Source organism: Cynoglossus semilaevis, chromosome 2 (assembly GCF_000523025.1).
Source record: "Cynoglossus semilaevis isolate Cse_v1.0 chromosome 2, Cse_v1.0, whole genome shotgun sequence".
Taxonomy (NCBI): domain Eukaryota; kingdom Metazoa; phylum Chordata; class Actinopteri; order Pleuronectiformes; family Cynoglossidae; genus Cynoglossus; species Cynoglossus semilaevis.
The window spans coordinates 13,495,029-13,519,510 of record NC_024308.1 but is presented as its reverse complement, the minus strand read 5'-3'; the positions used below and the strand labels follow the sequence as shown (position 1 = coordinate 13,519,510).

At 39.9% G+C, this 24,482-nt stretch overlaps 2 protein-coding genes across 2 annotated transcripts in view; both read right to left on the bottom strand.

The window, feature by feature from the left end:
- The window catches only part of LOC103399890 (1-phosphatidylinositol 4,5-bisphosphate phosphodiesterase gamma-1-like), a 784,699-nt gene that overhangs the window by 561,100 nt on the left and 199,117 nt on the right, over nt 1-24,482 (bottom strand).
- Nucleotides 1-24,482, bottom strand: part of LOC103399875 (capon-like protein) — a 107,643-nt gene that overhangs the window by 40,699 nt on the left and 42,462 nt on the right. The window contains 3 exon segments of the mRNA XM_008338514.3: nt 1,073-1,104; nt 2,805-2,974; nt 10,942-11,050. Of these exon segments, the coding sequence (XP_008336736.1) occupies nt 1,073-1,104; nt 2,805-2,974; nt 10,942-11,050 (311 nt within the window).

Here is a 24,482-nt window from a genome sequence, read left to right as displayed (position 1 = left end):
CCCGCCCCCCCTCCTCTCTTCCTGCCCCCCCCCATTAAAGCCGCCCCCCCCCCCCCCACCCCCACCCACTTTGCTGCTGTTTCCAACAACTACGTCACTGTCACTTCCTATCACAGTTTTGGGTTTGAAATTCCTCAGTGAGATCTCTTCAGGAGACACAGCAGTATTTTATTAAAAAATGCGTCACGATGCTGATGACACTGTGATCTACACCGTAGCGTCTGCTGCAAATTAAGCTCTTTGTCAGCTGTGACGAAAATAATCTGTTTGATTCAAAAATGTTCTCAAAAGGCTGACAAGAGCCGAATGATTCAGTTTTTACATAAAAAAAAGTCAAGGTCACCAAATTCACGTCACTACTGCACAAAGCACATTCACTGAAATGCACTATGGCTAGTACAAAAACACCTTTCCAATGTTTATTCATCCATGTTTCAATACAACAACCCACTGACTGTCACTGCTTTTAATGGTCTTTTAAGGTTTACACCTACAGGACAAAAGAGTGTTCTTTACCCAGGAGTAAGATTCCAAGCTTTATCCCACTCCGCAGCCAACGACTTGTATATTACTGCGGTGAGTCATTAGCTCATCTTCCACTACAACATATATTACAGGATACTGAAGGCTAGCCTGGCATGCAGCCAAACTGGATGGGGATCAACCTGGACAGTTCTCCAGTCCATCCCAGGGCGACAAAAAACAACGCAGGCCGACACTCACACCTACAGTCCATCAGTAGAAAATGAACCTAATCCTACATGTGTCTGGACTGTGGTAAGAAAACCACAGAAACTTAATCCAGGTGAGAACATGAACATCTCTTTTACCACGTGGTCCCCTAGGATTTAATAATGATTTTTGCATTAAAGTAATTAGAAAACATGAGAACTAGAACTATTTAATCCTGTTCTAGTTCTAGGATATAAAGTTCTGGTGTTTGGTTGAACTGATATTTTCAAAGTTTATTGGAGAGGCGGCCAAGGACTTTTTCCCCCAGATATCTTTAACTCTATCTAACTCTCACTCCTGTTCATATTTAACGTCTTTATTCGTGTTTTTCATTTTAGACTTTCATTTCACTCACACCTCTCCTCCTGTTCACTGTTGTAGTAATTAGTTCTCCTGATAAGCTCATCGGTCGTGCACGGCGGCTCTTGTGTTTCTCTACATGTCAGTATATCCCTCATTTGAATGCAGGCTCGCTCCTCTCACTGTGTTTGGTGGGTGTACAGGTTATTGTGTGTGGATCATCAGCATGTGAAAGCCTGCTCGTGTCTCTCTGCGGGCTGGATGGAGACGCAGAGATAACGCAGCCAAGGCCGGCGTTTCTATATCAAGGTCGGACGAGTGACCGGTGCCGTCTGCAGTCATGACTGGAACAATGGAGCCAAAAGCCTGAATGTGTGGACGCTTCCAACCGCTGAATCCCCTCGTCTGTCCTCTCAGACCCCACAAAGAGACACATGTCCCTGAGCTCCACTAAAGCCCGTCCCGTTCAGGCGCGGGGCAGTGGATAAAAGTACCTCTCCCTGCCAGTATTGTTGCACTGCCTTTCCCTGAGTTGCCTCATCCGTGACATTCACCAGCCATGTCACTGTTGCCAACTTCTTTGTGAGGCGTTTGCACAACATACTCTGTTTGGGTTTAGAGAAAGTTTATGTGGGAAATATGGAGGTGGTGTAATGGCTTTAGATTCCACATAGAGTGCGCTGTTTGACTTTCTCAGTTAGCTCAGATTAATTTAAATCTGTATTTTAAGACTCTTATATGCATGAAAAATTAAATTTGGAAAATAAATTTGGCACCAAATGCAACTAGTAATACAGAAGTGAACTGTGTTCAGCCAAGTATTTTTGGTCGTGCACCAAACTTGGGGTCCATGTGTATAAGTGTGGTGTAGAGGTACGGTATCCTCCCTAGCTAGCTGAAAAAAAAATCACTAGTTCTAAATTATGTAGCCAATGTTTGGACTTTTGGTTTATTTACAATTTGAAATCAAATTTATTGACGCAGTCGGAATTTTGATGGTGAAGCTTTAAGAGAGTAATCAGAATAAAAACAAAGAGGGTTTTGTGGCGTTTCCATGGTTATAAATTTGACAATCTCTTGTTGACTTTTGATGTCTGTCCCCAGGAATATTAACAAACAAATTGAGGCCAGATGACGATAACGGTGATGCTGTTACTTTGACAAATATGGTCCTTCAAAATGTCTTCTGGTTCCATTAAATGCTACAAATGTCTATTTAATTGAAAGTTAAACAGTAAAAGACGGAGACCAGAAAATACAGGGAGTTAGTGATTTGCATGATAATTTTGTTATTGTATAAAAAAATTGTTACTTAGCTTCATATCAGTCACCCACCCACCCCATCCCCCACTCTGAAAGTCTTGCCACTGGCAGCACTAGACTCTCTGGTCCGGGACTATATGTGTGTACTACTGTATGAAATTGATGAAATGATTTTTTTTTTTAAATCTCATCTCAGATGTCTGTGCAAACACACGGGTCTTTGATGGATGCAGAAAAAGCAGTGCAGTGAAGTCATGCCTTTTGGTCACATGACCCGGGTTCTCCTTACACTGACGGCTTCTGTTTTCTTCTCATTTTGAACACACTCCTGTGTATACACAGCAAATATGGGAACACATCCACTGCCGCCTCCATGTGCACACTCATCACTTTTCCCGAGAACATATACCAAATAACAACATCGCCGCCGCCCTCATGTCTGAACGCTGGTGTTTTTCTTCCAGACAACTTCTTCTGCAGTGTTGCTGACGGTGCAGCTGCTGTAAGACGGGTGTGTGTGCGCCTGTGTGTGTGTACCTGAAACAGAGGAGTCGTCGCCATTCTTTTCTCTCTTTCCATCCTCCTGTCCGTCCACGCTCTGCTGCGTGTGCTGCAGACTGAGTTTGTGACACACCTCGAACGCCTGACCCACCGTCCGAACGATGCGCATGGCCTGACTCTGAGGAGACAAAGACAGAGACAGAAAATGTGACCTCTGCTTTTAACCCATCACCAAAGTCAGTAGGGGGCAGCAGGTGATTTTCTTTTCAAATCCAGAGTTAGTTTTTATTTAGTTTTATTTCCTGTGTCTTTGTTGGTGTCAGTCTAAGCCCCAGCATCGTCTGAGCAGAAGAACCAACCCTCTAGACCTCCTCTGGCAATGCTCTCAATGTGAACACACACAGGCCTCTGTGCTGTCAGCGCCCCTCATGTCTGGCTCGTCGGAGCAAAGAGGAACACAGGTAGAACAGATTTAATTTTTACAAGGACCCGTGCCCAAAGCACCGTCGATTCTTGGCCGCTTGAGCAGAACAGACGCAGTGTGTTCTGAATCAAATCTCTGCCAAATGAACGAAACCTTTCTTGTCCTTGTTATCAGCTGTGAAGCAGTCTGAAATGTGTCTTCTGTAGTGTGACCTCAGACTCAGCATCTGAGAGAAAAGTAAAGCAATTAAATCATTTCTTTGAATTGGGGGTAAATTACATTCCAAATTGAGACAGGTTTTGGCATCGGCCGATGTTTGGGTAGGGCAGGCGCACAAAAAAGTCAGTTGTTTTGAGTCAGTTTTCACTATCTGAAAAGCACCGTGGTTGGTTTTCGTGGGGGTGTGATTTATTGATTTTATTTCTTTTTTATAAAGTTTTTTTTTTTTTTTCAGTTTCCTTCACCAGAATACTGCATGAGTCGGTTCTTGGCATTGATCCTTCAATGACCTGCTTTTTAGCTCTTCCTCTAAAATGTAAAAACTTTTATTGTCTGTATTTGGAGCGAATACAAAGGTAATTTTACAGAGTGATGGACCTTAACGCTGCAACAACACAAACAACAACACAAACAAAACTCGTAAAAAATTCAACCTTCACTGTTAACTCCCTTTAATCCAAACCATGGAAATGAATCAATGTCAACGTTTACTTCAGCTCCATTGTTGAATAAATCAAACTGTTCTATGTTCTGCTTGCTTCAAAGTATCAGATCAAAAAGGCAAAAAACTGTAATATTTCATAGTTTTTTTTTGGAGCTAGCTAGCTGTTGTGGTCTTGATGTATCATTGCATCATACCCATATCATTGAAAAACATTTAATAGTGGGTATTCTACTCTATTCTATTCCATTCTATTCTGTTGAACTATGCAGATATTTATATGCTTAATTCTACAGTCCTCTTCTAATCTACATTGATGGCACATTCCCTCCGGTCAAGTACAGTTAAGTAAAGTAAAACTGCATCATTGAACTCCATTGAACTCCAACTGGTACAACTAACTGTAACAGTGAATCTAGGGATCTGGGACACAAGTGTGGAACACATCAACCAAACTGTCAGGGACCAGGGTGAGAATATATGCTCTTTAGAAAAGTGTTAAAAATCTGTCCTCAAAAGTCATTCCCAGGAGCAGAGGTGTGAGAGCTGTTGACCTTTACTCCATGATCATCCTGTCAGCAGTGTTTTATGAGCTGCTGTTGTTTTCGTCACTTCTTCCGGCAAAAAAGAGAAGGAGTAAAGTCTTTAAGCCTAATTGTGATGAAAGCTGCGGCTCCTCCAGCTTCAAGGTCTGAATTACCTTTTAGGTGAGAGAACGAGACCCCGGTGGAAAATATGTGGTTCAGGGTTCGTTGCTGTCTAAACTCGACTTAGCATTGTTATGCGAATTTCTCAACTTTTAATGGATTTGCACATCAACAGCAGAGCAGGTAAGTAGGACACAATGGCAAATAAGTCAGTGCTGAAATGCAATGAATCCTCATTATTGAGGGAATAAGTTTGGAGAGTCAAGGAAAGGCCTCCTGGGAGAGACACAGTTAGTGTCAGCAAAGGAATCATCAGGCAGAGAGAGAAATACCTAAGTACTGTCACAACTGCAGTACAGAGAAGAGCTGCGCGGAGTAGAAGTTTAAAATTACCATTTGTTTTTCCCGTGACACTGAAGGTGACTGCATGAAAAGAGAATACATTTAAACACTTGTTCCGTGGATGACTGGCCTCAATAACTCATTGTCATTATTCAAATTATATTTTCAACAATACCCTGCCTACCTCTAACACTTTTTGGTATGGTTCAGTGTGGTACGGTACGATACGGTACAGTATGGTATGGTATGGGGCCCAACAAGGAGGAAAAAGTAGAAGGATTCTAAGGCCCATGAATAATTATAATACTTTTGTACGATTTGGTATAGTAATAAAAGATGTGAAATTGTTTTCAGTTTGGACATCTGTCTCTCTGCTCTCGTTCTTAGAACCCCCCCATCATCATTTTTCCTCAGTGTCACCTGACCTGAATGGATGTCCCCCTCTGCTCTATCGCTCTGCTCTCCATACATCAGACTTCCTGTGAGCTGTATCCCTGCTGCAGTGTATTCTCCTCTCTCTCTCTCTCTATCTATCTATCTCTCTGTCTCTCTCTCGACAGCTACAGGATAATGATCCAGTGAAAAAGTCTGAGGCCGATAAATCAGCCAGGGCTTCAGCATCTTTTTGGAATTCTTGGCACAGGCGAGGACGGCACAAAAGGGAAAACAAAGCAATCAGGGGAGATCCGGGGCAGACGCTGAGGGGAGGCAGCCGGAGAACTTAGTTGTGATTAAACTCCTCACTTCACCTCCTCCTCTGGTGATTAGGACGAGCTCATTCATTTGTTTTTTTGCTCCAGTTCTGGTGTTTACACATTCACTACCACATCCATCATTCACACCAGGGCAGACTGTGTGTTTGCATTTGCTCCCTCGTATTAGCAGTCCGACCTGAACACGACTGGAACAACACTGACTCTGCTTCAGCAACAACTTGGTGGAGAATTTCAACACAGCAAACATTTACATTGAAACAGGATGTAGCTCATGGGGTTTGAATATAAGCCAATCAGAAACAGGTGAGTGGCGTACGTGTCATCATTAGTGTTTTTCTTCTGTCATTATTTTTGATGAGATGGACAGAGTCTCCACTCTGGTTACCGTGGCTCTGCTATAAACATCTCAGTTTTATTTCTTATTACTGTGAAGGAAATGGTTTAATAATCACTGAGTTTCACTTTGTGTTTGACTTTATTGAATTCATACATGAAAATGACTTTGTTTGTGAATTTTTCTTTTTCTTAAAAGGTCACACATTAAAAGTCTAAGACAAACTGAAAATTAACCTTTATAATATTAGAATAACTAAGTTTAAACTCTTCTGCTGTGTTTTATTCAGAAAACATTGATTTCGAACAAAACCCAAAGTGTGAATAAACTCGGCAGGTCTCCCTTTGAGTTTTGGTTAAAAACCTGGTGAAATCTGTTTTCTCTGGTGTTAAAATGTTTCATTTTGCTAGAGCTGAAAAAAATGATTAAACACAATGTCAAACAGCTCGACACCTGAGATAAACCAGGATAAATGATATGACTCTTTAAAGCTGTTGGAGACGTGTCCTAACACTTCACAGTCATTCACCCTGGACGACCATCTCTGTCTGAGACCTTCTCCACTTCCTCTTGAACATCTTTAGTGCAATAACATCAGCACATGAGAGCAGTGTTGCTAGGTAGGAAACAGTTACACTTCCCCAGAGATGGTTCTCAATGACTGGCTTCACACACTCTGTGAGCAACGCTGCAAAAAACAAAAACTATATTGCAGTTGTAGATGAATGGATGAGATGGTTATTTGCAGTGGCAGGTGTCAGTTGACTGCTGAGACATTAACGCTGGGGTTTAAACACTTGTTTCTGACCAGTGAGGACGAGGCCAATGTGTCCGAGGGACTGTTAGTGAATATAACGAGACCAAAACAGGAGCCGATCGATAGAAAGAAGTGTATTTGTTTGTGGAAGACCGTGAAATATGCCGAGTGAGAGAAAATCAATTCATGACGCATCGGTGACTCTTCACAACCATTAGCTGCATTTCCACAAGGCAAGAATAAAAACACACATGCACAGGCGCGCTCACGTGCATGCACGCAGGAGGATGAGTGTTCTGTGTTGCCAACGTTGGCAGGAGCTTTTCTAAAAATGTCATTTTAATTAAAAAAAAGCATAAATCATTATTACAGCTGACTGTAAAACACACTCTGGACTCACATTCATGTGTAACAGATGCCATACATTAATCTGTGGGTTGTCACTGCAGCAGAGGTTTAAATCCACACAGCTTCCTGTTAAACCCTCAGAATTAAGAGTCTTCCGAATAATGAGCCCATAAAAATCTCCCCGACTGACAATCCTGGCTGTAAAACCAAGTTTTCTCTCTCACTTTTTTTTTTTTACTTTCAGTGTTAAGTTGTTAGCAAATGCATTTGACCATTCACTAACACGACATGTGCTAAGCTAACAAGCTAAAAAAGGCCTACAAAGTTGGATTTAAAAATAACTCTTTTTTTATTCTACGACTTTGAGTCTAATAAACCTTTGAACCCTTTTTTCTCAAGGACCTTAAGAAGCTCTGCATGTTTCCAAAGGCTGTACATTCCAGGAATGATTATCTGACTTTTCTTCCATTATTCTCTGTCCTTTGTTGCGTTTGTTCTTCATTTGTTTAGCTTTTTCATCAGTGAAGTGGCCTCGGGTGTTTTTTTATTTTTTTTAAACACTCACTGCAGGTCGGAACATTGTTCATTATGATCGTTTCTATTTCCTATTTCAAAAGCTAGGCGAGTAAGCAGCCGGGGCCACGTCTCTGCAGACTCTTATGTGACGTGTTGACTTTCACTGGTTTCTAAGCAACAACTCTAAAACCTGAGGTTTAGCAATTGTTATTTTTTAAATACAGAACAACCTTCGAGTTCATTCAGCTAGCACACAAAGAAGCTTCAATCAAGGCTGTGTTACATTCGTCACATTCAACGTTTCTGCAACACAGATTTTCCAACAATCATTTATTTCTAAGACTGAGAGAAGTCTGTCATATTAAAAACCACATGGTACGCTACTGGTCCGATATTGGTCAAAATTTCAGGATCGAACATTGGAAAAAACCTAATGTAACTCATCCGATCCGGCACCAAAGCCCAAAATTCTCTTCTACGGCAGCTTGTGGTTCGCTGGGGCAGAAAAGAAGGTATCTGATTAATATTGGTATTTGAAGATACTCCAAATTGCAGTATCGGTATCGGATTTTAAAAAGTCGAGTCATCGCTATTTTCTGGATTACTGACCTGAGCATTTTTCTTTCTGTTCAATTTGATTTCTCAAATTCTCTCGTTTTTTTAAACATAATTTACAAATACAACCATTGAGCGAAGACAAAACTCTTTCGAGTTTGAGACCCCTGGACCAGAACTCATTAAAGGAACCATTGGCATTCATTTTCAAACACATAACATTACACCAGCTTGACTCAACTCTGGTCCACAAGCCACAAGTTTAAACACAGAAAACGAGTGCGCTCTAACGCAGGTGTATGGTCAGACCTTCGAGCTGTGACCTCCACCGTGGTGAGAGTAAACAAAGTCGATGTATGTAGCTGTATTTTGCCTCCATCCTGACAACACTGGACGACAAGATTAATAAATAAATATATGAGTCAATAACAAAGTTGCACACAGCAGTGAGAGAACAAACAGCAGAGGGGGAGGCGTCGTCACAGTGACACGGATATTCAATAACCAAAAAAGTGCTGAAGGCAGAATAAATCCAATCACCCAAACAGAACTGGATCACTCAGAGCCACTGAACAAACCATCGATCCTCCACCCGGCACCGAGTCTGGATCAGCACTTGTTTAAAATTTGAACCCGTCTCTCTTCATCAGCCCAGACATCCTAACTGCCCTTCCTCATTGCTGCAGCGCCTTCACCCCCGACCACAGTGATTACCCATCAAAACAATCACCAGAACAAAGGAGGAAATGACGAATGAATCCACAGGTCACTTCAGGAGTTTTTGTTAGATATTGGACTGCGGCTGTGATTGTTGAAGGCAGAGGAATTAGCTTGTCTGGATGAACACAGAAAGACAGCAGCATATGGTCGGGGGAGAGGGGGTGTTGGCACAGACGGAGACAATTTGATAAAACACTCAACATAACTATTCCTGCTCCGCTCAAGGGTCGGCCTTCGAAACATCTTTCAGAATTCAGAATTAATAAATAAAAGATTAAAAAAAAAAAAGCCAGTGTTCAAAGTGTTTTTCTTAGGTAAATTATTTTGATTAGCAGATATATAGATATATATACACACATATGTGTATGTATATATATATATAAATATATATATTTGCAGATCATTATATGCAGATAGAGCCTGTCTATTTATTTTTAATGTTGTTTTTAAATTTATATTTAAATAATGCAGCAGCAGTGAACCAGACAACACCCAAACCAGGACAGGTTTCGCTGGTCCACATCGTCTACTTTCAACTAAACTGGAGTAGAAATCAGTTAGGAGCAGACAATGAATTAAATGGAAATCCTTTTTCAGAAAATAATAATTTCCTTATGCTATAACAAAATGGTGAAGTTGAGGCTTTTTTGGAGGGGCAGGGGGTTTGGACTTAATTCATACAAGAAGGGAGTCTGTGATCCCTAGGGGTTTAGAGAAGTATTGCAGAAGGGATGGGATTATAGTTGAATTGAACTGTCTGCAGAACACATCATTAGGAATTCAACTGTCATACAGTCACACAGATTTATAAAACACCACTGACTTTCTTCAATTTTGTTGTCCAAAACGAGAAAGAAATAATTAAAAAAAAAAAAAAATAAATCAGGACTTAACAAAAACCCAGAGAACTCCCTCTCACCTTTTAGGACTTTTAGCACAATTATTTCGGGATGGTGTGGTGCATTAATATTTATGAACTAAAAACCCAGGCACCAGAACACACACACACAAACACCTCTGACCTCTCTGCAGCAGCAGTGTCGCTCAGTATTCAGTTAGAACTCCTCTGCCCTCTGCTCTTATCAAGCTCACTTCAGCCCCACACAGCAGAGGCCAGGTCATCCATTACAGTCTATTCAACTGTCGGTTTAAGGAGAACACACACACACACACACACACAGGCTTCTAAAGCGTGATTTAAGCCACAGCTATCCTTTGACTGCTGGTTGTTAAGAGGGAAATAAAATCTGTCTCATCTTCTAAATCTTTCCCTCCCCTCTACCCCCCCCCTCCACATCAAACCCACTCAGAGAAAAACTACATTCAAATCCCACCTGACATTTACGCCACATTTGAAGTGAAGTTCCTGCATTTGTTCGATACGTCCGTCTCTCTCACTCTTGGTCGGTTTCTCTGTAAGTTTTCCAAACTCTGTCTGACTGTTAATCGGGTTTGCTTCCACAAAGATTTCAGGTTTTTTTCTCGACTTCTTCTTGACCTTCTCTGCACATCCTCAAGTTAGCGTTCTAAAACTATGAGGCAGTGAATATACCGGGGAAGTAATCGGAGTATTTCTCATCACACTAGTACACACCAAGGACAGGTTGTTGGCAGTAAATTGAATTTTAGGCCGGCTTACTTTGTAAGATTACATGTTTAATCAGAGTGACAGGTTTGTACAGACTGAAATGATTGTGACACTTTTTTGGGGGTAATTATGTTAATGAGATGTCCGTCTAATTATCCAGTATATTAAGAGACTGGCTTTCCTTTGACAAGTTCCACAGGGAATCATTTAAGCTCAAAATCTATATTTTTATCTATATAATTTATATAGATAATAATATATACATTTTTTCACATGCATGAGGACGCCAGTGCACAACATACTCTAAAAATAAATAATAAAACTAATACTACTACTATTACTACTACTACTACTACTACTGTCAGTGATGATAATAATAATAATGATGTAATAACAATGACTCGTCAATGGCATTGCTGTGAAATAAAAATACTTTAGTATTAACATTTGTGGAACCAAATTATAGGAGCTGCTGGTCACATCGTTGTTTCTGCATCCTGCTTGTCATAAAATTCACTTCCTGCCATCAGGTCTTACCTTTTTCTTGGATTTGAAGACGTTACAGCGGAAAACGTTACTCTGTCCATCTCTGGCAATGTAGCTGAAGATCTTCAGGTCCTGGGAGTCGTGGGAAACGTAGAATATTCTGCAGAGGAGAAAAAAGGCAGAGGTTAGAGCAGGTGTAGGCAAACGTTTTTATTAGCAGAAGTATAACGCTAATATAAATTATTGACATTATTTGGACAAGTTTGGTTTGGCCCGGATTAAAAGGCCAAAGGGGCTGCATCTGGCCCCCGGGCCTTAATTTGCCCATGCCAGGGTTAGAGTCTATTTTAGAGATGAGACGTTTGGGACCAGTGGACTGGTGATACGCTTCAACATCCATGGGAAACAACGTGGTGTCAGAAAAAAGAAAAAGAAAATTAAAAAAAGTACTTGAAGAGAAAACAGTAAAGTATTCCAAGGCAGAGGAGGAGACGAAGGCTGCAGGAATCAAAAATCTTCCTGTTTGTGACAACGACCAGGGAGCAAAGTTTGAGACAGAAATAGAGCTTTCTGGTGAGCACAGACCGAGCGCAACCGAGAGTGAAAAACAGACACAATACCCTGCAGAGTGGGTAAACAAAGAAAACAGGATTTTAGGGGAACAAAAGAAAGGACAAAAGGGATTATGCCTCATAACCTGCAGGTGGGAAGAGCGCTGTAGGTGTTTGAGCTCCACGCCAGATCTCATTTGTGACGACAAACAAACACAGGTGGAGAAGCACCGAGCTTCACTCCTGCCAAGAAAGTGAGTGAGGGGCTGAAAACCCAGAACCTGGATCACGTTCAGACCACAGAACGATCAAAGTCTCTCTGGGAATTCTCCACGACTAGATTTCGCTGCAAGATGTTTTTTTTAGGTTTCTTTAATGCGCCCTTTAAAAAGGTTAATTTCAGCTATAAATCACATTTACAGGGGCAAATGATGGGGTGGGAGGGCGTGGGGGGTATTTTCATTGCTGTGAATTAAAGATAACCCTAAGGTGATGTCTGTATCAGCTCCTGGATTCTGATCTGGTCGGCGTAAGTTTTGGATAACGTGTCAAACTCAAGGCCTGCGGGCTAAATCTTGCCCATGACATCATTTAATGCAGCCCACCAAAGCTTCAGAGGTGCTTGTACTTAATTTGACTTATGGTTTAGATGGTTCATATCTGATAGAATCAGGACGTGACATCATCACTGGGAGGACACAGACCACGGTGGACAAATGTCCTTGTAGGATCTCAGTCACGCAGCAAATTTTATCTGACGTAGTTCAGACGTAGACAATGTCTACTGACTTGGTTTTAGATTTTTTTTGCTTCTGAACCAGGAAGTAATTCAGTAATTCTTGGTAAGGTTTTGCTGTGTTTCAACATAGTAAAGTTTGTAGGAAGCTATTTAGACTCATCCTTAATAGGCTAATGCAGCGAACTGGAAACTTGAAGTGCCTGAAGTGGAACCTGAGGTGGAACAGAATTCTAATTTGGCAATTAGTGTCATTTTAAAGGCGCTCGGTTGGAAATTTGGACTCATTTATCACAATGACACCAGAGGAGAGCCAGGTGAGAGGAAAAAGTCGGACAAAATGTTAATGGCTCGGTCGACTCTGTCTTCAACTTGTTTGCCTTCCCATAAACTGCGTGCGTCGTATGCATCTGTGTTTGTCTCCTCATCCAAACCATGAGGTTCATCTCTGCGGTGACATTTCTGTGGCATTTGTTTTGGCCTTTCCACGGGAAACTGGAGCAGCTGCCGTCCTGGGGTACGGATGGTGTTTTTGTCTCTCCTGCTCAGCAGACTGTCAAAATACCAGATACACTGATCTGGAGGGACTCTTTCACACACACACACACACACACATATATATGCAGTGTGGTTGACCTTTTATTATTATTGGCGTGTTCCATTAAAAAACCTCATTTGCACATGGTTATTGCAGGGAGTTGTCACGGACTTCCTCACAGGATGACTTCTGGATTCGGTTGCCAACACCAATGCATTTAGAATTTGGATTAGGATTTTTCTTTCACTTCAGCATGTCGTCCACATGCACAGTAAAAAGAACATTTTGAAAACAGTGGACTAGTGCTTTTTCACTGGCGTTTATTATTTTGTAAACCATCACATTACAATTAATACTATTTGTCTGTATGAATTACGTGGCTCACACCGACCTGCGACGGGACTGAACGTTTTAATTGCAACATGACTTTCCACTTGTTGCCTTTGAAACAACCTGTTTTTGAAACTCCAGACGAGGACCATTTTGAAAAAGGAGGAAGAAAAACAATTAAAGATTAAATAAACACATCCAACTGTGGTTATTTCCGCAGCTTTGAAACAAACATTTCAGTCAACAAACACAAAGTTAGATTTCTGCTATCAGACCGTGTCGGCCACTGGAAATACCCTGACCCCTCCCCATCCACTTATCTCTGCCCTTTAAGACCCTTTAATTGCCCCAAGTTTCAACTCTCTGCACTTCCTCCATTTTCAAACTCCAGACACTCCACTTCCGTCTTTTATTTACATGAGAATTAAGAAAGGATCTTGTCTGCTGTCAAACTGTTGCTGCAGGGAACTGAACGTAACCCTAAAACTGTAGGCAGAACTTTAAAGAGAAACATAATCTGCTGCCAGACAAGTGACGCTCAACTGAGAGGCTGTGAACGTGACGTTGCACCACAGGCACGGCTGACGATCCCTGAAGTACTGCAGGAATGACAACCAGGATAGAGCTCCATCAACTGTCTGAATGTCTGTCATGTATCCAGGTGAGAACTGATCTGAGATGAATGAGTGACAGACTCCCATCAACGGAAGTCACAGGTGGTTAACGGCAAAACAAGACTGAACTCTGCCAGAAAAGAACCTTGTATAGAGTTTAGGGCTCATTAGGAGCTACAACCGCCTGGATTTGAATGTGTGAACAAGATTTTTCTTTGTTCAAGGATTTTTATTTTTGCTTTTTATCCTGTTTTCCAGCTTCTTTGTTCAAGGATTTTTATTTTTGCATCCTGTTTTCCAGAAAAATCTAAATTGCAATATGATTTGCATGCAGAGATAACGTTGGCACATCGATCAATAATTCATTAATAATCGTTAGTTCATTTATGTATTTATGTATAGAGTTGATCCACACAAACATTTGTCTTACAATACTCTAACAGCAGGTGTCCTCAAATCCGGTCAGGGCATCGGTGCCAGTCCGTAGATCATTTGGTACTGGGCCGCAGTGGGACACAGTGAAAAATAATCCAGTCATATTCCTTTACTGTTTTCATTCAAAGACAATCTGTCAATGTTTCAAACCAACAGGTCAAAGGTCATTCAGACACTGATACTAACAGAAGAAAGTCAAAAAGATGTTTGATTTTGAAAATGTAATGATCCTTCAATGATGGCGCTACCAGTAATCAATTTCACTTAACTTACTATTATTTGTATGATATTTTCACAGCGTATATATCACAGCGAAGGACAAAGACACAAGTTAACTTTCAATTTTTTCTGCAAAACATAAAACATCAGGTTTACCAAAAGTAACAAATTTGACTAAAAGATGGAAAGAACTTGTATTTTCCTCTTCATTGAGCCTTCACCTCCTCGCACTATTTTTCCAATATTCTGCTGTAATTTCCATCCAGGCGCAGATGACACCCTGCTTTACCAATTCAATGAACACGGACAAACGTCAATGTCCTTCTCACTCCCCAAACCAATCAAACTGACGTCTTATTTTCTCATTTAACATTTGACTTTTTTAAAGCTGACAGTTTCTTGTTATACACTGACAACTCTGGGGGGCAGTGTAACCCCCACATGTCACACTTCTGACAGCTCACTTTCCTTTTATGCACACATCAATGACATCACTCAGTCTGTCTGCTTCAATCTTCATAACTGAGGTCTCCACCCATTTTCACAGCCTACAGCACTGGAACATTGGTAAATGTTCCCAACAAACGCCAACATCGATTAATTTAACGACACAGAGTGAAGTATTAGGAACAGAAACTGAGGTTTAGCACAAAAAATAATATTTAATGATTTCTAAATATGAGTATAATTTAGCATTACTAATTTGACTTCAAAGTCATCAAAAAGATTCAGCTGCAAAACTCTTCCTGGTCCTACAGACCACCTTTGGAGCTGGATTTATTTTCAAACATAAGTGAGAAACATTTTTGGATCGGCCTCAGCGTGAGGGCATGAAGCTGTAACGGAGCGGTAAATGACATGGAAATATGTGGATGACCTCACTGAGCTCTTAGTTACTGAGACTAAATTATATTTTAACAATCCTCAAACAACAGAATGTTCTACCAGCTGTCATTGAAAGACTGCAATCCAAAAACACTTTGAAAGATAAATGAATAATTATTAAATATTTTTGGTAGGAATATGAATAATTATTTTTCCCCGATATGAATTATTGCATAATTTTGTGAAGTCACAAAAACCATCTGCTTGCCATTCTTTCTGTACCGATTATCAGCGATTAATCGTGATTATTCATTATTAATCAATTTTTTGACAGGCCTAATTATAATATATAATAACAATTTTTAACTCCCACAAAGCTGTTTTTCTTACTTGCAGAGAGAATACAATTTAGGAATCAGTAAAAACTCCCCTGCGCCCCTTTACAGGCCACATTCCTTACTTTTGAAACCACAACTCTGAGCTAACCAGAATTTTACATTTTTCTTTTTTTGACCACAGACCATGAAAAGTGGGTGTGATGTAACGTTGAAAGTTTTTTAATGAAGTTAGCCACCTTTAGCTGGGAGTATTGATTAGTTATTGTTTTTTTTTTTGTTTTTGTTTTTTTTTATAGTTGCTGTTAAACTGGAGCAGCTATAAATCAAAAGCAAAGAGGCCCTGCTCCATACACAATCAGTAAGATCCATACTTTAAAAGACCTGTGCCAGATCTGATTGTGCATGTGTGTGTGTGTGTGCCATTTTTAGCTACGGTATCATATCCAGGAAACGGAAGCTAACCACATTTGCATTAATTTCATCTCTCAACATTAAACACCCTCTCATTGGAAATCTATAGCAGCTTGAGAAGCAGCTTATGTAACCCGAGGCCGTACATGTCACCGTCAACACATCGAGTGGGCTGATCACTGGGCACAGTCGCTTCCATTCCCTGCCGGCTGTTTAATTAAAGTGCTTTTTATCTAAGCTTGATTATGGCTAACAACATTTTGTCCCACCTCATCAGTCTGTTTGTACAACAAAGTGTACGAAAAGCAGAAAAGTCCTCAAGTTTCTCCTCGTCACCTTAACTGCTGTGTTTAACATAAAAGCTAACAGTGCTGTAAAAAATGAAAAGTACTGTCTTCCATTAGGGTCTGAAACTGGTCAATTCAACTGTGGAAATAATGAAAGAACTAATGGAGATTGGAACTGACGATCGAAGTCTCGTTTGAGCCTTTGTCCATAAAAGTCTTAAGGTATAAATGTTCACGGTTAAGAAACGTGGGCTTCACACACTTTAGGTTTGTAGTGTATACTGTGGAAACAGGAAACCGTTTGCTTAGTCATACTGTGTACACAAGGTGTGGGTTGAGAACATTGTCAGGGTTTTCCAAATGAACTGATCTTAAATAAAATATGAATATGTGAAAACATGTTCATAGTTTCTGAATATTTTTGGTAATCTGAATTGTTTTGCTATTTTTGCTTGACATTTATCATATTAATTATTGCATAATTTTGATTAGTGACAAAAACACTGACCTGTTTTTTGTCTTTCAGTTCCAGCACTAAACAGAGTGGTTTTTGTTGCCATACAGTATTAAAGACAATCAACCTCGATTAATCATGAATTATTAATCAACTATGACAGTGCATTAATTTCATTGACATGACCTCTTAAAATGTTTTTAAAAATCTGGTGATCAAGGAGACAGAAGACTGTTGAGGTCTGAGAGTGACAATTGATGACAGTGACCTTCAGCCACAGCTTAGCTGTTAGCAAACAAGGAAAGTCATTCCAAATAAAACCAAGTCGCGGAAATATGTGTTGCAGTAATACCAGTACTACAAACATTAAAATGTGACCTTGGACCTAGACCGACCGAAGTGATCAACAAATCGACTTTAACATTTTTCAGCCAAATGTCCAGACACGCTCCATCACCTTAGGTTTGTTCACCTCACATTTGTCCTTCTGGAGCAGAAGTTTTCCTTAACTTTAAATTTCTAGCAGAACAATTTTGTTCCCTATCGACTTTGCACTGCAGCCCTGGGAGTTTCGAAGAACCAAAGAGCCTCCTCCCCCAGACGTGAGTGTGTGAATGACTGCTGAGCTGCTGCACAGCTTTTAACAGTTACACTCACTGTGTCTACTGACTGGTACAAGGGGTCGAGACGTGAAGATGAGAAATTTGTTTTTAAAAAATAAACAAATAAAAGTCTAGACTTGAACGTGGAGAGGAAGGATTTACAGCTTTTCACAAAAACAAAGTTGTTTTTTTTAACGTCTTTGTTTCGTTGCAGGGACAGCTGGCCAATAAATGTGAATTACAGTGTTTACCATAACAATATAGGTTCAGAGATAAAAGGGCTTTAATGACGTGGCTAATGACCAGGTGTGAGCAAAACTTTTCAGTGGCCCCAAAAGAAACACAGCACCGAAGAGAACTTTTCAATATTTTATACTGTCGACTAATTAACCTGGGGTTTACAGTCTGAGTAATTAAAAAACAAACAAACAAACGACTTCAGTACAAACACAACAGGTTGGTCCAGGGACAAGGGCGGTTTGGAATCAAACCACCGACCTTCTGAATAGTAGACATTCTCCACGTCCTCCCAAGTCCCAGCTCCAGTTAACATTGAATCCATTACCAAAACCTCACATAGTTTAACAAATATTCCTCAACTCCCACAGGGGGCGAACTTTTCTTTTATAACAACTACTAAGAAATATACATGTGAAAAATAAATTAAATATTTGTGCTGACTGGACAGAAATCCTGCAGGAGTCTGCAGGAATGAAATATTACCTGACTTAAAAAAAAAAAAAAAACCTTCTCTGTTGGACAAAAAAATCGTTTTAACATATCTGGTCGTCATTCAAACTATCGGTCCATTTCCTGATCACATGTTTTATATACAGTACGTATCAGCTGCATCCTGTTGCTGCATTCCCTGAGTCAGTACCTGACTCTGGATCAGTGTGGATGCCGTTGAGTTTATGACTAGAGATAAAGCATTTTAATGTCTTTTAAATCAGTTCAATCTTTACATCCCACACCAACTAGTGGCAAAGGTGAAAAAAAGTTTTTTCAAAATAGTGAAAACTGACACACGCATCAGTCTGACCTGTTCTGTCACAAATGGATTGAAATACATGCACTACGGTGTGGATAGAATGGATAAACGAACAGTGTGGTGAAAAAGTTTGAATGCGTGTACCGTATTTTCCGGACTATAAGTTACACCTGAGTATATGTCGCCAACCCAGCCGAAGATAAAAAAAAGTGTGACTTATAGTCCAGAAAATACGGTACATTCTCTATGTAGCCTGTATTTGACTTTTTTTCATTCTCAGGTATTCAAAACAAACAGTTGAAATAAAAATCAAAAGCTCCTTCTCACCAACAATACTCAGCAAAAGGCCCCACCCAAGAGACAGAGGGCAACAGCGCCACCTGTAACAGCTTCCAGGTATTGCGTTTAAGATCACAATTCTCAACAGCATAGAATGTCCGATGTTGTTGAGGTTGAGTTGATGTTACTGTGCATTTGCTTTAAGTATAAAATTTAGGTGCTTTTAAGTATAAAAAAAATTAAGAATAATTAAACTGCCCAGAACTCCTGCACAGTGTGGAGAACTTAAATAGTGCCTTACCTACTTTTTAATGCACTCTTGGTCAGTATTAAATGTTGTTATGAATTATATTTCAAATTCATACATTTAAATATTGCATATTTAATTTTGTTTCTATTCATAAAAGTAAATATTTAAAAGTAAATATTTCCTTTGCTTCTCTAGATTTGTTTGGAGACTAAGGAAACAACTGATTTATTTAAATGAACTGAGTTTGAACAGGACGGACGTTTAATTAACAGAGACAGAGCAGATTGCTCCAGTATTTACTTCTCTGAAGTCTCCTGTGCACAGCAATTTAAAAAGGGGAGAAATGAGAAGAGTTGAACTGTGGGTAAAGACTCTACGGAGAGAGAGAAGTAGAAGTCAAACCTTCTGACAGGAAGCCTTTGAAACCTAAGTATCACAGTTCGTCTGGGATCGCCGTCACTTCCAGTCAGTGCGGACACCAAAGCCGTGTAAATATTTACATATTGAATATTCTCTTTGGTATCACACGGCATATGAAATGAAGTCCCATCTCTGCTGCAGAGATGTTTGATTTATTTGAAAAATGAAAAGATAAGATAATATAAAAAAAGACAATGATCTGAAAACAATATTTATACAAACTGGTAGAAAAAAACATCTTGTTCTCCAGAAAATCTGATGAAGTGACTCAGCTGTTAATTAACCGCCGTCTCTCGGTGGTCCTCTTCTTTCAAAAAATATTTTATTTTCCTAGTTGGCAGCAACGTGATGTTGATAAACACGTAAAAGTCAACAAACTTTCTAAAACTGCTAATTGGCTGACGACTAAAAATGCCTGTGACCGTCGTGATTCCTACAGGACTAAAATATTTATTTATGATGTTCAGGCTGCCACGATTAATATAACCTATATATATAACCTATATATATAACCTATATATATAACCCTAACCCTATATATCTATAACCTGTGGAGTTTCTGTGTCTCTGGATGGAGATCTTTGAAACTCTTCAGGCAGGAAACACCTGTGATTTAAGGTGACATTATCTCAACACTAACCAAACTTGGAAGGAAACCAAGTCAAGATTTTGAATAATACAGTAGAACCGAGATAATTCTGTGCTATCAATAATTCAGGGCATGATATAAAACAGGTCAGGTTGGATTTAATATGAAGCCGAGTATATAGTCCATGTTTGAATAAATATGACTGAGTGTGTGTGTGTGTGTGTGTGTGTTTTACACTTGGGATTAAAGGGATTGTTGATGAAAATGAGTCGCTCGGCTGATTGCCTGTGGGCTCCGCACTGACAGCACACACTCACAGAGCTGGATAAATACAGAAGTAATTGTGTAAAAATACAAACGCGCGCGCGCGCGCGCACACACACACACACACACACACATACAGGCACAGATCACCGACTTGCACCAAGTGGTTTCAAGCCACTTAAACAATGATATTGCAGCATGTTTACAGTGAGCACCAGAGAATACACACACACACACACACACACACTGCACAGGAAAGCATGGGGTAACACTGAAGGTAGGTGTAGAAAGTGGAATTGGACAAAAGGAATCAATATTTGAGGTCAAATAAATCATGCAGGAGGAGAAGCAGGAGAAAGTGTGAGAATTAAATCAGAGAAAAATCAAACTGCACTGACTCACTGAGTCCTTTTTAAAATTGGAGTTTTTTGGTTTTTTTTTCACAGTGACTAACGCTGAAATAAAAACTCAATAAGGCAGCGTCAAGATGAGGACGAACTGACCCAGAGTCAGATCAGAAGGAAGACACAACTGCCACGGACAAATGACCTTCTCAGGCACCGCACACTGGTCTGCAGCCAGAACAAGGCACACACGTGGTGCATGTGTGTGTGTGTGTGTTTCAATATCCCTTAACCACAGCCTGATCTGTAATCACTGCCACCAAGGTCAGGCTCACATGTTCAGACTGAGACAAATGTACACACAGATGAAACTCCCAGGGGCGGTGGGCAGCAGTGTGTGCGTGAGAGTGGACGAGCAGCAGCAACATCAACAACAACAACAACAACAACACCAGCGTCATTAGAACTGTCTTTGTTTCCATTTCCATTTAATTGGCCAAAGTTTTCTGCAGCAGCAGCAGCTGCGACAACACACGGCTGGAGAACAGTGGAAACACAAGCTGGTGCAATTAATCTCCAAGTAAATTCATAAATATACAGTATACATATATGAACATATATAAATATGTGTGAACATATATATATTAAAAACAAATACATATATGTATAAATATATACATAAATATGTACGTACTGTATATAAATTTTTTTGTTAGAGCTACAATATTAACTAGAGCTGTGAAAAAAATACTGATTTTATTCAGAATAACCACAGTGTAGCTATGGATTACTCATTTAGTCATGATTAATCAAGATCATGATTACTGTGATAAATCAAAACCCAAACATATTTTTCTGTATATTGCTGAAACAGAAAGATGAATAACAGCCACTAGGTGCATGTGCTACACACCTGTTTCTATTTGTTTCTGATCCAAATGATGGAATTATCAATATGGAAAAATGTCAAGAAATAAAACTAAAAAAATATCATTCAAAAGTTAGCTTCATAAAGGAGACAAAGAACACTGGAGCTGTGTGCAAGCATTCCCTCTTAACGTCTTTCTCTTAGTTGCTGAGTCACACCTTAGACTTAAAGGTCATTGTAAATAAAAACAGAAAATGTCGTCCAATTAATGGGTTAGCTTCTCCCAATGAGACATCGAACGCCTCACTGGCTCGCTCCCTTACAAATGAGACTCTGAACAATGTTAGCTGGTGTTAAAACCTCCGAAGGACAAAAGCACAAACGTGTCTAAAAAATGTTTGCTGGATGATGGTGATGATGGGTAACATTGTGTAATTAATGTGAAAACGCATTATTATTATTATTGTGCAAAAGGCCTATTATTAGGATGTGAATTAGGAGTTCCAACAGGATGCTGTGTTTTAGTGAGCATTAGAAATCATAGTTTTACAAGCATTTATTTTGCTGATTGACTGCTGCTGTTTTATGGTAAAAACATTGATGAAAGGTGATTATAAAAAAGATTTAAAAACCCACAAGTTAATAATTGATGCTAGCTCAGAATGCCTGTTTTGGTTTTTTTTAGCTGGTACAGGAGGTCAGACAAGTTAAATATTAAAAGCGTATTACTAAAGAAATATTTTGAGAAAAAATGGTTTGAACACCTGAATGTTGATTCACTCTCCGACTTTCATCCTGTTAACCGACCCTTCATAAGTTATGAGTTTTTTCCCTGAGAAAACTTTGTTGTTTAGTCTTTTCTTTTTTTTTTCTCCCGGTGGTGAAGTACAATATTAAATTTGACAGTCAATTTACTCCACAGCATATAGAGACAGAACGCAGACTGTCAGAAAGTGTATGGAATCAAATGAGTTCATTAGAAACGTCATGGTCTCTGATGTGTGTAAAAGTGTGTGTGCTGGAGCTGTAAGCTGTGGTGTCATCAGCATAACATGAGGGAATCCCAGTGTCAAAGCATGATGTGATGACAGTGAGTGTTTGTATTGCAGTATATTCCCTGTCAGAGAGGTATTCCCAGATTAGGATTGACTTCAATTACGGAGACATGAACGCCTCAAAAGAAGCTTCTGAAGTGAAGATTAAAGGGAAATAAACCATGTTGTTGTTTTTTTACAACTGACGGATGACAGCTCTCACCACAGTCACCACAGAATCGAGAGATCAACACACTGAGGCACATTAACCGAATGGCAACACAACATGACGTGACCTAGTTGGTTTGATGTTCTTTTATTTTTTCTTACTCTTCTCTTTTTGAAGCAACGGCTAAAAAGAACATCCTGTTATAATTTGAGCAAAACTGAAGCCTGGCATTGATCTGCAGAAGTTTGAAGATATGAGATATGCATCTGATGTGTTTTTGGAAGAAGACGTGTTAATATAATACAGAAAAGGACGAACAACCAAAAGTTTGACTGATTCGATGTTATTCTTCAGTTTTATATTAACCTTCACTAACAGCTTTGTTAGCAGCTAGCCCAAATCCAGATTTCATGAAGACCTTTTACCTCTGTTTAAAGAGGATGAAGACCTGAGCACCTGCATACACAGGTGACCACAGTCTAACTAAATGGCTGATTGTTGCATCAACTGTGTCAAGGTGGAAGAGGGGTAGTGGCTGTGAGTCACATGGGCTGTTGGTATCACCTGAAGGACACAGGTCGCTGTGTCCTCCTGGAGAAACCATCAGTCAACACAGCAGCTGGATCAGGACACAAACTCACAGCCACCAACAATGACATCCTGTGTCCAACACAGGACAACAACCTCTTTCTAACCCTTGTTTTAATTTTTTTTTCTCTTATTCTGAGTTTCTTAATCTTCTAAACACATTTCACTGTCCAGATGAATTCACTGCAGAACACATTACAGTGCTGTATATAACCCAGTTACTGGTGCACAATGGAGAGGCATTCACAACTGTGCAGTGAAGGACCGTATATAACGACATCCACTTACAATTGAATCACAGACAGAGAGAAAATGAATGCTAGGGCTGAGAACAGCCAGAGGGCAGAGCAGAACTTCAACAGACAGGAGCTGGAGAACAACCTCAAGCAGAGCCGAACCCACAGGGATTTGTGCAGGACCATGTAGAAGATTACAGACTCTGACATCAAAGACCATCAGAGGGGGCTCTGTTCTTCAGACCGGCTCTGTTGTCCCATTCAGGACCAGATTTCAGACACCAACGCACCCCCCGTACCAATCCCACAATCCCCTGCTGTACACCTTTGATACTGACTTCAGAACTCCAAAGAGACAACCCAGCTCCTCTAAAGTGATGACCACCTGACGCAGTAAAAGGCGGGAAATAATGAGAATGTTTTCAACATAAAATGATTTTTCAAAGTGACGACGGTTGTTTGTTGTATTTTCTCCACATCGAGAGTTAAAATGTCTTAATGAAATTCATTTTTAATTATATTTACCACTTGAACCTGACTGTAATTTCTCCCTTTGGTTTGGTAATATCTGAGACAGTAATACAGAGACGTAAAGTTCAATCTGTCCGTGTGAATGTTAGTGTAAAAGTAAATGTAAGAGTTAGCCACTGCTGAGTGTCGTCACTGCTATGCAACCACTGCCAGCGGTGGTGCTGTGTCAAAGTATGTGGTTGACCTCAGGGGCAGCTCCAGACAGGAAGCAGCTGAAGATGAAAAGAAATGCAGAGGAAATGTAACGAGCACAACTGAATTCACCCAAATGGATTCCAGCCTCTGTGCATTAAAAAGTGTGTGTGTGTGTGTGTGTGTGTGTGTGTGTGCTTAGGTGGTTGGGCGAAGGGCATTATAAACCCCTGAATCCATATTCTTATGATGCAAAAAAAAAACAAACAAACAGTGCTGAATAAAAGCTGATCCCACTTTGAATCAAGAACGTGAATTCTAGCGGAATTCCATGAGGAATATATTTTTTAATATATAGACTGAATAGAATTGAAAATATTCTCTTTGAAAAAAAGAATGATTGATATGTAAATGGATTTGTTTTGCATGTAGATGCATTTCTTCATCTTCTCCCCCCGTAATCAATGGAAACCCAGGAGGTTATTTTCCTGACCAACGTTTAAAGCTCTTATTGGTTTTTAGGCTCTTTTCTGCGTTTGCTTTAGATTAAATTAAAG